Here is a 13235-nt window from a genome sequence, read left to right as displayed (position 1 = left end):
CTTTACTGAAAATTATGTTCGTAGGGCAAATAGCTAAAGGATGACTCTCTCAGACATGTTCCTTTCAAGCAGGAGATAACAAACTTGGTTCTCAGTCTGGTTGTGTACATTAGACATTGTGTCTCTCGCAATGCATGCCTGTTTGCATACCCAGCCAAATGTTAATCAAGAATGGAAAATTTTCAAGAGGAAATTTGCAGAAAGAAAAACAGCAGAAGGGAGGCTTCTTTGCAAGAAAAGACAGCAGATGTCAATGGTGGTGGTATATATAGGGGACAGAGGTATACCCTGGACCCTTCACTGAGGCCACAAGCTACCAGTATGTGTATTATGAACAGAGGATCACTGACTGTAAAATGCTGGAAAGACCTGTGGGGTGAGCCTTGCTCTGTAACACATGAAGATACCTAGATAAGTAAGTCTAGGTTCTAAAAATGCATGTTATGATTTTACTGTATTTATAACAATTTTTTCCAATATTTCTATTTTCTTTCACTTGAATCTGTAAACTTTGTTAAATAAACATTTATCTAATTTTCCCTAAAAGCATATCTAAATGTTGTGTTAAGCATAGCAGTGACCTGATATGTAACTAGTCAGCTGGAAACTACACTTCTGTAAATGCTGTAAGTGTCCAGTGACACAGGGGCTGGATGCTCTAAAAAGGTGTTTGAAGAGCGGATTTGTGCCTCTCGATAACTTACAGGCAGTGAGGAGGGGGGCACCTCTGGCAATCTACAATGGGGGGATACTTGTGATGTCCTGTTCTGGTCAAGCTGGGGAGATCACACACACAGCAGATACAAATGAGGCATCTTCTGACTAAGGGCAGGTTGTAGCATAATGCCTCACAATTCTCGGTAATCCCAATAGTGTCAGAACAGTCACCCAAATGAAACCAGGAGAAATTTTAAACTAAGCTTTGTCCTGCATTCAGTAACACGCAGTCAGTTAATATTTTACCAGATATTCACCAGTTAATAGTTTACCAGATCCTATCATATCAGTTACCCATCTACACCAGCATTCTGTCTGAGGATATTTGACTAATACACACTTGCTAGCATACACATGAAATATGTTGATATTATCCACAGTATACAATTTAAGCACTTAAATACACATATAGGATGTAAGTCCACAGTGTGCCCTTGCTGCCAAAAAGGCTAATGGTGTATTGGGTGTGTTAGTATGACTGCCAGCAGATTGAGGGAAGTCATTATTTGGCAGTGGTGAGGCCACATAAGAAGTACTGATTCTAGTTTTGGGGCCCCCATTACAGAAAGAACATGGACAAATTGGAGATTGGCAGAAGGCAATGAAAATGATTAGCAGGCTGGAGTACATAACTTAGGAGGAGAGACGAAGGGAACTGGGCTGATTTAGGTTGAAAAGAGAAGACTAATGAGGGATTTGATAGTAGCCTTCAACTACCTGAAGGGGTTTCCAAAAAAGGATGTAGCCAGGCTGTTTTAAGTGGTGGCAGATGACAGAAGATGGAGCAATTGTCACAAGTTGTAGGGAGGAAGATTTAGGATGTTTGCAAAGAAAGAAAAAAATCCCTAGGGCTACGTCTACACTAAAGCAATCTTACAAAAGGCGAGCTTCTAGCAGGTATCTTCTGGAAGACCACCTTTCAAAAGAGCACATCTACACCCAAACAGCAGATCGAGCCTTCAATCCACTCGTTCAAAAGACTGGCTCGTTGTTTTGAAAGAGTGCTTCCACACAGCTGCGGGCACTCTTTCAAAAGAACAGGCCAGGAAATGCCGTGGACAGAGTCACGTGGCTGACAAGGCTTTACAGGGGCCGCAGCCAACCACTCCCTCAAAGGGCCCCTCCCCAACACCCTCAGCCTGCACACACCAAGTGCTGCCAGGCTGTCTGCAGCACAGCAGACCCCATTCACAGTGTGGAGCCACTGTGGGGAACCCATGAATCCCCTGCAGCTCCTTCACGAGGCTGTCCCAACGCCATCATCTGGTTGCTGACTATGGTGGTCATTGCTGTGCTCTACCTCCTCCAGTGGACAACCCCCATCGCTGCGGTCATGCAGGGTACCTCCAAGAGGCACCGTCCATGCTCAATCACCTATGTGATCCAGCCCCTGTGGAGTCATCCCATGAGTCCAAGTGGCGGGACTGGCTCATGATAGGTGTATGAGACAACTGCCAGCTCCAGAACTTTGGCATGACCAAAGCAGACATTTCTGGAGCTATGTCACTGGCTCGCCCCCACCCTCCAGCACCAGGACGCGCGTATGAGGCCTGCACTCCCCCTGGAGAAGAGGATCGTGATATGGAAGCTGGCCACCACAGACAGCCACCAGTGGGGCACCAGTTTGGGGTGAGCAAGGCAACTGTCAGGGCCATCCTCATGGAGGTAAGGCAGGCTTGGGGGAGGGCAGAAGAGCTCCCTGGCAAAGGGGATCTTCAGGAAGTGGGAGTGAGAGGCTCCAGGGCACCCGGCCATGCACTCACAAGTGCATCTGCCCTCCATCCTACAGAGGTCATCAGGGCGATCAATGCTGTCCTCCTGCGGAGGGTCATCTGTGCAGGACCCTTGATGCCACCCTTGTGGGATTTGTGGTCCCTGGCTTTCCCAACTGTTTTGGTGTGCAGGAAGGGACCCACCTCGCAATCTGGGGCCTGCACCACAGTGTGGAGTGCTACATCAATAGAAGGATACCACTCTGTTGTGCTCCAGGCCATCATGGATCACAAAGGACAATTTATGGATGTTTGTGTGGGTTGGTCCAGCCATGGCCACGATGCCCAGGTATTCTGAAACTCATGGCTTGGGCACAGGATGGAGGAGGGAACCTACATCCCCCTGCAGGAGCTCCTGGTCAGGGATGTGACCATGCTCCCCTACATCATGGTCAATGCCAGCTACCCCCTGCACCTGGGGATCATTCAGCCCTACACAGACCACACTGACCCTAGCCAAGACCTTTTTACTGCCTGCCTGAGCCAGGCCCACAACACCATTGCCATGAGCCCCTGGGCAAGTTCCAGCTGGGCGACTGGGGGGAGGCAGGAGGGGAAGGTTAGGCGGGAGCAAAACAGTGAGGGCACGGGCTGCAGGGGGGTGGTGGGAAGGGGAGAGTTGTCTGCTGGAGGAGGTAGAGGGTGGTCTACTGCTGGCTGGCTGCTATGTAGGCAAGCAGCTTCCTCCTCCTCCCAGCAGTGATGGCAGCACAGCCTCTGGGCACAGGCCTGCCCCAGGCACCAGAGGTGGGGGTGCCCCAACCCCCTCTGCAGCAGACAGTGGGCTCCCCTGCCCCTGGACAGCCCTCGGATGGTGGAGCTGTGGAGACAGAAGGGGTGGGGGTGATCCATCAGTCCCACGACCCGGCCCCAAGGACCATGCCCCTCCACACCCCCCGCCATGGCCACCACCCTCTCAACCCGCATCCAATTGCCAAATGGCCCTGTGGGATCCCAGGCACTATGGGGTCTCCACATGGGTGGGGCACAAGCTGGATGCTGTCCACCCTTCCCAGTCCTTCCCTGGGCATGCGGCTTGTGGTGCTGTCTACAGGAGCGGGTGCTGAGTGCCATGCATGGCCCAGGGGTTGCAGCCGTCCAGGGTATGTCCGGACAGAGACTGGTGGCTGTGTGCCCAGCAACCGCTTCTGATGCCTCAAGGTGTCTGAAGTGCTGGTTACCTACATTTACAATAGAAAATTAGGTTTCTAACAATCAGAGGAGAAAGGTTCTGTAATCGTTTCCCAATAGGTACAATTGCATAAATAGTTTTATGACGGAGCATGACAAAATTATGAATAAAATTACATGATGGACTTGCCTGCCATGGTGGAGGATTGACTTGACCCAAAAGTCCTTTCTGACCTATGTTCCTGTGTGGGGCTAAAACCTAGGTCTCTCCCCAGCTCCCAGCATTCTAACCTAACCTCTCAAGGATTCTAAGCACCAACATGGAAGGTAGTTTGGTGTGATAGCAGAGGTATATAATAAGCAGTGGGAACCAATTAAGATAGGGAAAATGTAGGCTGAACCTTAGCAAAACCTGAGTAGAAAGATGAGATTATTCTACAGTTTAATTTATGATGGAAAGAGGTGGAAGCCCCATGAATATGGCACTTCTACAACTAGATGAAGGAAGGCATTTGAAAATAGTTAACAGGGAACAGTCCTGCATTGCCTGTGAGGTGGATTGGTTGATGTATCTTCTACTATTCACACTGCTTAGCAGGACAAAATGAAGTCCATAGACTATGTGCAAAAAAACTTTATGATAAAGTATCAGTGGAGGAATGAAAGAAAATTTAAGTTAAGCCATTAGCCAGCCATATCAGACTGAATAAGAAATAGGTAGTTTGAGCCATAGCCATTTTGTGCCCCATTGCAGATTTACAGATCTCATACTGAAGCATTAGTGTTCACCTCGACGCAACACAAAACCCAAATGATCTCTTGCTGTTTTACAGCTCTGTGAGCACTGTCATTTATTGCTCCCACCATGAGAGCAATCATAGGCGAGCAGAGAATGGATATCTATAATAGGATTTGCTCTTTGTCACTGCTATACACACGTGCTCTTTCCAGACTGACTCAAATAATAATGTACTCTGTATTCAGACTCTGTGGGACATAGGGTCTTTCATTTGAGAATCTTAAAACTGTTGATAGGCTTTAAACTTTAACTCCAGCTCATGATATTGAGCATACAGTGTTTTCCCTCTCCATCTAGCCTTGCCACTGTCCCAGCATAAAAGACATGAGCCCAAGATAGAAATGCTGGATTAATGCTGGGTGGGAATTTGACTTCCTACCCACCTGAATGAGAAAATTCTCTCTAAAACATCCACAACTAGAAAATGGCGGGAGGGGGCAGGGAAGTTAGTTCTGGTCAATGCAAATGTTTTTATTAATTTTGAAACTGTTTCAATTGTTTTAATTTTAGTTTCATATTCTATGCAAAAAATATTAAAGTTCTGAATTTAAAATTGTTTTAAACCAAAAAAATCAAAATTCAATTCCAGGAGTTCAAATGAGAGATTTTCAACACTCTCCCAATTTCTTTTTATTTGGACAACTTCTTGAAATTGACATATTCCCAGGGGGAAGTTTCAGTTTTAAATAATCTGCCTCGTCCAGTGGAAAAAAATTATCAGAAATTCCTGACCAATTTTACACTAGAATCTGACATGTTAAAGACTTTCCAGTAGTCACATTTTTGAGGTCGAACCAGGAACTGAGAGAAGTTGTGTCACCACTTGTTCAGTACCAGTCCCTTAAAATGCTTTACTGTTGTATCCCCCTTTCTGGCCATTCCCCGCCTGCTTACAAACACACACCAAGTCTGCATGTCAAACAAACCTGGTTCTACAGGGCTCCAGCAGCTTGTTCTTTATGCCACAGCTGGACTTCACCAAGTGACCCCAACACAGCTTCAGTCCCAAATTTACCCTAAACCATCTATCCTGAAACATTTAGCCCTTTCCTAGAACACAGAAATAAGGTCCTTTGGCCCTTTAAAGAAACAAAGCAAAGAAGTTTAGTTGCTTTAGCTGGAGCTAGTAATCACTTCAAGTCCAAAACAGTACTGGACTGATCTAGAAGTAAAATGTTTATTTAATCAAAGAGAGAGGTTTCATGTGACTTCAAGTATAAAAGATTCAGAAGTAGTCAGAAACAAAAGTGAGGAATGTTTTCTAGTGACTAAGATTTGCCAAAACTGGTCTTGGTTCAAGGTAAGGTTCACACCATATCTCGTTCCAGCAAGATGGCTAATTGTCCCTTAGTTAGTATCTCCCACAGAGTCTTAAGTGCTCATTTCTTCTGTCATGTTAGGGTAGGAGATAACTGTCTTCCGTTCTCATTTAAAAAAAATAAAAAAACTCCTGTTAATCCAAAGCCTTTCCAACTGGTTTTGGCATAAAAAACAATCATACTGGTCACAAACGATCCGTCTAGCCCAGTACCCTATCTTCCAACAGTGGCCAATGCTAGGTGCTTCAGAAGTAATGGCCAACTGAGACTACGAACATCATCTTTGCCCATCTTGCTAAAACCCACAGACTGGTCCTCCATGAAACTGTTCTTTTTAGAACGCTGTTACAATCTTCACTTTCACAACATCAGGTACAGAAAGCAACCCTGGTAGCTAAAGCATTGATGTATTGTTGGCATGAGGACGCATGAAACCAACATCTGAAGAATCCTAGAAAGACTACCCAAGAATAGAAAAGACACCAAGATTTTTTTCAAAGCATATGTGTCTACATCTCCTAGACTACTTTGAAAATCCCAACAATGGTTTACAATCACTGAACCAACACCAACTACATATCCTGAAACACATCAGGTGCTGGTTTGGTGAGCTACATAATACACATAATAAGTTTGTTCTAACCCAATATTTGCATTATTGAAGTGATTTATAATGTATGACAGAAAACTCCACTGTGGCTCAAACTTAACCTTGCCCTGATATTGGGGGATGCCTGAAGGCCTTTTATTTGCAAGACCAAGCACTGAAAATTTAAATTCCAGCCTAAATGGCAAGTGGCATAACCAGGTCATAAACAGCCCAAATTTCACGGCTGTTGATGCCAGGAATGTTTGTTCTCCTTTGAAGCTGAAGTTTGAGGTTTTTAAACCATATCTATATATTCACATTTAAATTCAAGGGAAGGTAAAAGTCTCTTAACTATGAAACCTGAGTCTTTTTACAGTAACTGGTCAGCCATCTATGAATAAATGGACCTGAGGCTTAGTCTTGCAATCTGGTCAACTTCCAATGAAGCTAAAAAGTATATGAAGACACTCTGCACTTTGCAAGACTGGACGTTGAAACAGCTTCTTACCCTTAGCATAATGCAAAAGCACTAGAAAGTGCATCCTTTCACCAGTTATTCTTTGAACTGCATTTTTACATAATCACATCAGGCATGTAACCACTAACCTGAAAGAGACTTCTTGAGAACTTTGTAAAAAAAGGGACATAAATAAATAAAATCATTCAAAGTTGAAGTAGAAAATCTTTCGGCCCAGGTAAACTAAAGACAATCATTCTTATCAGGAATCACAAATGAAAGATTATCAATCTTCTCTCTGAAGGATACTAGGACATATTTACAGAATGGCTCTGCACAAAGAAAGGGATTTTTTAAAGTGTTATATTTGTTCATTTGAAATCATTAGTATGTATAATCAGTCATGTAAATCTATCCCTCACTGAAGCACTTTAACAGCTTCTGTGCTGTTACCAAATGCATTACAGTCCATTCAAGGGGAAAGAATTACAGATGTATAAAGATGACTACATAACAAACCACTAAACATAGTATTCACAGTAATTTAAAGTTAAGTGATTTTAAACATTTTAATCTTATAAATTAACACAAAAGCTGTACTCTCAATAATATATAACACATTTAGTGCATAATGCAAAACAGTACAATTAATTAATAAACTAGTGCAAAAATGCAAAAAATGAACTGTATTCTTTGGAATAGTTGCATCACCAATACATATATGCCCTGCATCTAACAGAGTTACCAAAAATTGCTGCACAAATATCACACTGAGGAACAAGACCTCTAGTTCCACCTATTTTAATTTTTTCTTGAACTTTATTCACTAACACTTAGTCACATTCTTCTAATGTGTGTGCAACCTTAGGGACCCTCAAGCACCATGATTTTAAGAAGTGCTGAATATCTGCAGGTCCCACTGACATCCCTCCAGAAATCAAATCACTTATTTAGGTATCTACATATAAAAATTAGGCACTTAAGGAAACCGTCCGCCCACCCCTACCCATTTGAACATTGGACTAGAAAATTCTCTTATTTATCAAATAAAACTAACTTAATTTTTGTCCTGGGAAGTAAGTAGGTGATTTTTAACTCATATTGATTTCAAGGTTACCCGAATACAAGAGATTGCATATACAGGCTTTTGCTAATAGTCAAAAGAAGTATGAATGTAACTGATTAGGAAAAATGCATCCCACTCTGGCAATTAAAGATGGAATTCAGAGATAACTTCCCCTGAAAGCTATTTGCAAAATGTTCTGCATTATCTTGTCATCTTCAGACTTCAAAATATTTGCAGTTACATTATGCTTGTCGTCAGCAACCATTCGAACAATCAGTTGATTAATGGAGTTAGTCTTCTAATAAAAGTGGATCAGAACTGTGCTCAGTATGTTTAGAGATACTTTGGGGCAGTTTTTTTAAGACAGGAGAAGTTTTTTAAGACAGGAGATTGCCTAACAAATGTGTTATCAACTCTGGAGTAAGATTTTTGTGTCACTGGGTTTCCTTAATTAAACCAGTGAAATTTGGTAAGCTTTAATCAATTGGGAGGTGTAGAAAATTTTTCCTCCTAGCAAGTCAAAATGACATATCTCACTGAATTACCAAGATACTATTTCCAAACTGAGCCTAGCAGAACAGGAACAAACAAAAGACAAAAACTGCAAGAACAGAGTAAACTACTTGAGTAGCCATATGAGAGTCTCAGTACTTGAAATCTTACTTATATATTCAAGAAAATTAACTCTGCAGCTCACGTTGTGACTTGAAAAGCCAAGGAATGGCAGCAACATGGAGGTCTGTCACCCATGAAAATTTATAACATGTAATTATACTTAATTTATTCTTTGTTTTAGAATAGAAACCCATATTGTAAATGGAAGATGCGTGACAAGCCTTTTAGGAAAACAAAAAAGCAGTCCAGTAGCACTTAAAAGACTAACAAAATAATTTATTAGGTGATGAGCTTTTGTGGGACAGACCCACTTCTTCAGACCACAGCCATACCAGAACAGACTCAATATTTAAGGCACAGAGAACCAAAAAGAGTAAGCAAGGTTGACAAATCAGAAAAATATTACCAAGGTGAGCAAATCAGAGTAGAGAGGCAGAAGGGGGATGGGGAGTCAAGAATTAGATAAAGCCAAGTATGCATACAAGCCCCTATAATGACCCGGAAAATTCCCATCCCACGTTCAAACCAGGATGGGAATTTTCTAGGTCATTATAGGGGCTCGTATGCATAGTTGTCTTTATCTAATTCTTGACTCCCCACCCCCCTTCTGCCCCTCTATTCTGATTTGCTCACCTTGGTAATATTTTTCTGATTTGTCAACCTTGCTTACTCTTTTTGGTTCTCTGTACCTTAAATATTGAGTCTGTTCTGGTATGGCTATGGTCTGAAGAAGTGGGTCTGTCCCACAAAAGCTCATCACCTAATAAATTATTTTGTTAGTCTTTAAAGTGCTACTGGACTGCTTTTTTGTTCGATAGTATACAGATGCGCACAGCTATCTCTCTGTTACTTTTAGGAAAAGAGGTACATCTTTCACATATTGGCTACTTGGAAGTCCTGCCTGATGTTAATGAAAAGTTTATAGTTGCCAACATCCAGGGCAAAACAATTTCTGCATTGCAGAAGGGAGTCTTTACTTGTTGGACCATACAAATATCTTGGCTGCCAATTCTAAAGGAAATTTGCTCATCTGTACCTTCATGAGCTCATGACCACATTATGTCAATAGGTGCATCTTTACCCTCCCACTTCTGGAAAGCAGCCAAGATGGTGCACAAAAAGGAGTGGGGAGATCAACAGCTCATTGTATTACAATAGCTTTCAGCTCATTTGCATTATCATCATCATTAATGATAGAGGTAGTTTAACAATAAGGCACATCCTAAAAGGCAAGAACAACCATGTTTGAATGCAATGCAAAGAATAGAGACTCAAATATACATATGCCTAGAGGCTGATATGGCAGGTCTCATTTACGACTGGAGGAAGTCATTCAAATGCACTTGCAGTTGCATATTCCCTATTCATGGGCTAAGGCAGAGAAAAAAATAAGGCAAACATCCTTATAATAGAACTAAGCATTTGGGCAAAATAGAATTTAGGAAGAGTAAACAGAACTCTCTAGTAATACGTTCACTAAACTTTGGTGTTAAATTCATAGGTGGAAGGTGAAAGGGAAGAACATCAGAGCCATGTAAATGTTAAAACTGAAGCTTCCCAGGTCTTCCGTACACTGCACCTTAATTTCTTAAAAAGGTTTCACGTGAACTGGGATGTTTGGATTCCAAAAATTCAGGAAGGGTTGAGTCCATGGCTCCTGCCATCTCTAACTTAGATGAAAAATTTTCTCTGTAACTTAAAAGGCAAAATCCCAGAACATCCTTTTGATTAAGTCACAAGCATGTCACACTTACCTACTAGAGTAAATTTCTAACAAACAGTAATAAATAAAGGTGGAAATTAGATCCCTGGCTAACAGCTCAAACTCAAAATAGCATTTAAAAGATATCTGCAAAGTCTGAGCTGGCTCACATTCAAAGTAGTAACAAACAACTGGCTTGTCCTAGTATGCCAGCAGCTTCAGCTAGCCTCAACGTGAAAATTGTCAAACTGTGCAAATTCAAAGGAGCGTGTTCCAATAGCCACCCAGCCATGACTTGTCTCCGATATGGTGACGTTTTCCCAGAGAGGATAACTATTGAGTGATCCTGAGGCAGAAGAACCCTGTCAAAAGAAAGGGGAGAAAGTTTAGCAAATCCAGTGATCAGTTTCTCAACACTAGATCTATCATTTATGGGAGACAAGACTGGCAAAGTCAGCATGATGTTGGAAGCACTTGTGGAAACATTAGCCCTTTAAGTGATGTTCTCTACTGAAAAGTGACTAAAACATTCCATCATAACGTAACATTTATCAGCACAGTTAACTCCAGATCAAATATGATTATAGTCTGCATGTAAAAAATGTACTTCCCCTAAACTCCAACTCTGCAAATTCAATCTGGAATTGAGAGCTAAATTGGGATTTCCCCTTATTGCTGGTGAGAGTTCCACTCGGCAAAATCTGCCATTAGATTTCCCTGAGCAGCCCCTATTGTCTTCAGTAGGTTTGCATGGACAGAACTAACTGGAATGCCAGACACAAAGAGGAACAGAAACCGGCTCACTTTCGGAGAGCTGTATTGACTCTCCTAGGTTAACAGGAATCAAAAACTCTGCTCCATAAGTGTTGTTAGAACTGTATGCACTCATAATAACAACTAAAATATGTTTTATTATTTTGGGGTACGATGGTACCATTAGTAACTTTCAATATAGAAAAATTTTAAGTCACAATGTCTCCATCTGCCATGATTTTCCACTAGGTGGCAGTAACAAATACAAATTCACACTAGCAGGCTTTTCTAAGGGCGGCTGTAACCAAAGGCAAAAGCTACAGGGGAAAGATTTAACAGAAGGTAACATGGACCAGCAGGGATTACCCTCTTTGGACACTACTGAAATTCTTTAGAGGGAGCTTCAGTTTTAATACCATCACAACAAATTGGAGATTGCCTAGGCATATTTTTAATTACAGTAATATGCCTCAGATGTAGTTCCAAAATCATATAGCAATCTTCTATCACACCAGTATCTGAGCATCTCACAAACAGCATAGTTTTCCCTTTAAAATTCCCATGAGGCAAGTTTCATTATCTCCATTTGACAGAGGTGGATAGGGGCATAAAGATAAGACTCTTGCTTGAGATCACCAGCTCTGTGGATGAGTGGAAACTGAGCCCAAATCATTCCAGTCCCAGTTGGGTAACAGCCAAAGCATAATCACTTTTCATTACTTTAAAATACAGCGCACCAAGAACACACACAAATCACATGTCAGTTTTACAGCAAACACGGTGGCATGTGGGCAACTAGGGTACGGACAGTGTGCCATTTAAAAAAAAAAAATCTAAATTCAAGCCTGTGCCTCACTGGTGTCAGACTATGTGCAGTGGCAAAGTCTACAGAAGGGCAGAGAATCTAGCTTTAGAATGTCCATAGAAATGCATGTGACATCAGTTCTAGTTACATGAGTCAGTAGCACATAAAGTTGGTTAGATATAACTATTTAAGGAACGGCTGACAGTGCTCCAGGAGGGAATGGAGAGGTGCTCCCAAACTGTGGCTAGAGATGGTTTTTTATGGAGAATGGCAAAATTCTTACTGGTAATGAAGAAAAAGACCAGATATTTAATCATGATTTCTGCTCCATACCCAAAAAGAAATGGGGTAACATTCTTATTATGAGGAGGGCGTAATTACCAGTCTATTGATAACCAAGCGAGGATGTTAGACAATATCCACCAAGAATACACATCTTCAAAAAACAGTAAGTCCACTTAATTAGTGCCCAAAATTCTAAAAAATATCTCTGGCCCTCAGATGTTAACTTTTTAATATGTCATCATAACAGAGAAGGGAAATTCCATAAGACTGTGGAAGGGCTAATATGCCAATATTCAAAAAGCATGAATGGGATGACTTGTGTAACTATAGGCTACGTAAATCTAAACAAAATAATGGAAGAGCTGACATTCAATTAATAAAGAAATAAAGCATGGGATAGCAATCATCATGACTTTATGGACACTAGGTATTGCCAACCAAACCAGATTTCATTCTTTGAGAGTTTGGTTGGTTGATAAGAGCAACTGTGTAGGGATCAGACTTTTGTTAGGCATCTGATATAGTGGGGCATAACATTCTGATTACAAGGTAGCATGACAAATCAATAAAGCACATGTTAAATGGACCAAGAACTGACTGACAGATTTCAAAAAGCAGTTATCAATTGGTAACCACTGAATGAGTGAGTTTCTAATCAGTTTCTGCATCTCAGATGCATATAGAAGAAGCGAGATGTTAGAACCACTGCACTGTAAATACTCAGTTTGATGGAGAGACAGATGTTGTGTTGGTTAAGAAGTTTTGTTTAAGGTTAGCCAAAGACATGGCTGGCTTTAATAATTCTGGAGGAGATTTCCTTATCAAGGGAGCTATCAGTTGAGACCATACTGCCCAAATACTCAAAATGATCCAGTTCCAAGGGTGAAGATGGCTGGCACTGGGGCATCACAATGAGGTGCTGGGTGGAACAAGCCCTCTGTCTTCCCAAGGCTGATGGTGAGACCAAAGAGCTGGGGTGCTTCAGAAAGCCTATCAGTGATGATCCAAAGGTCTTCTTGTCTGTGAGCCATCAAGGAGTAGTCATGTGCAAAAAATATCTCTATGAAAAGCCTCTTCGGTGTCTTGGTCTTAGCACAGAGTCTTTGACAATCCAAGAGGCAGCCATTGAGTCAGCAGTGGATATATGCACGCAGATCCAAATCCCTTGATTCATGGCTAAGAACACAAAGACAAGTCGAACAGCACTGGAGCAAATAACGCAGCC

The 13235-nt window shown here is 41.8% G+C and overlaps 1 protein-coding gene across 2 annotated transcripts in view; it reads right to left on the bottom strand.

Moving 5' to 3' along the window:
* Positions 1-9202: 9202 nt before the first annotated feature.
* Positions 9203-13235, bottom strand: part of GALC (galactosylceramidase) — a 62144-nt gene continuing 58111 nt past the window's right edge. For both annotated transcript variants that reach the window (XM_074998776.1, XM_074998777.1), the window contains one exon: positions 9203-10529. In XM_074998776.1, the coding sequence (XP_074854877.1) occupies positions 10386-10529 (144 nt within the window). In that variant the 3' untranslated portion in view covers positions 9203-10385. The remainder of the gene's footprint in view (positions 10530-13235) is intronic.

Source organism: Carettochelys insculpta, chromosome 6 (genome assembly GCF_033958435.1).
Source record: "Carettochelys insculpta isolate YL-2023 chromosome 6, ASM3395843v1, whole genome shotgun sequence".
NCBI classification, from domain to species: Eukaryota; Metazoa; Chordata; order Testudines; family Carettochelyidae; genus Carettochelys; species Carettochelys insculpta.
Note: the sequence above shows the minus strand (reverse complement) of the source record. Positions and strands in the feature narration are given on the sequence as shown.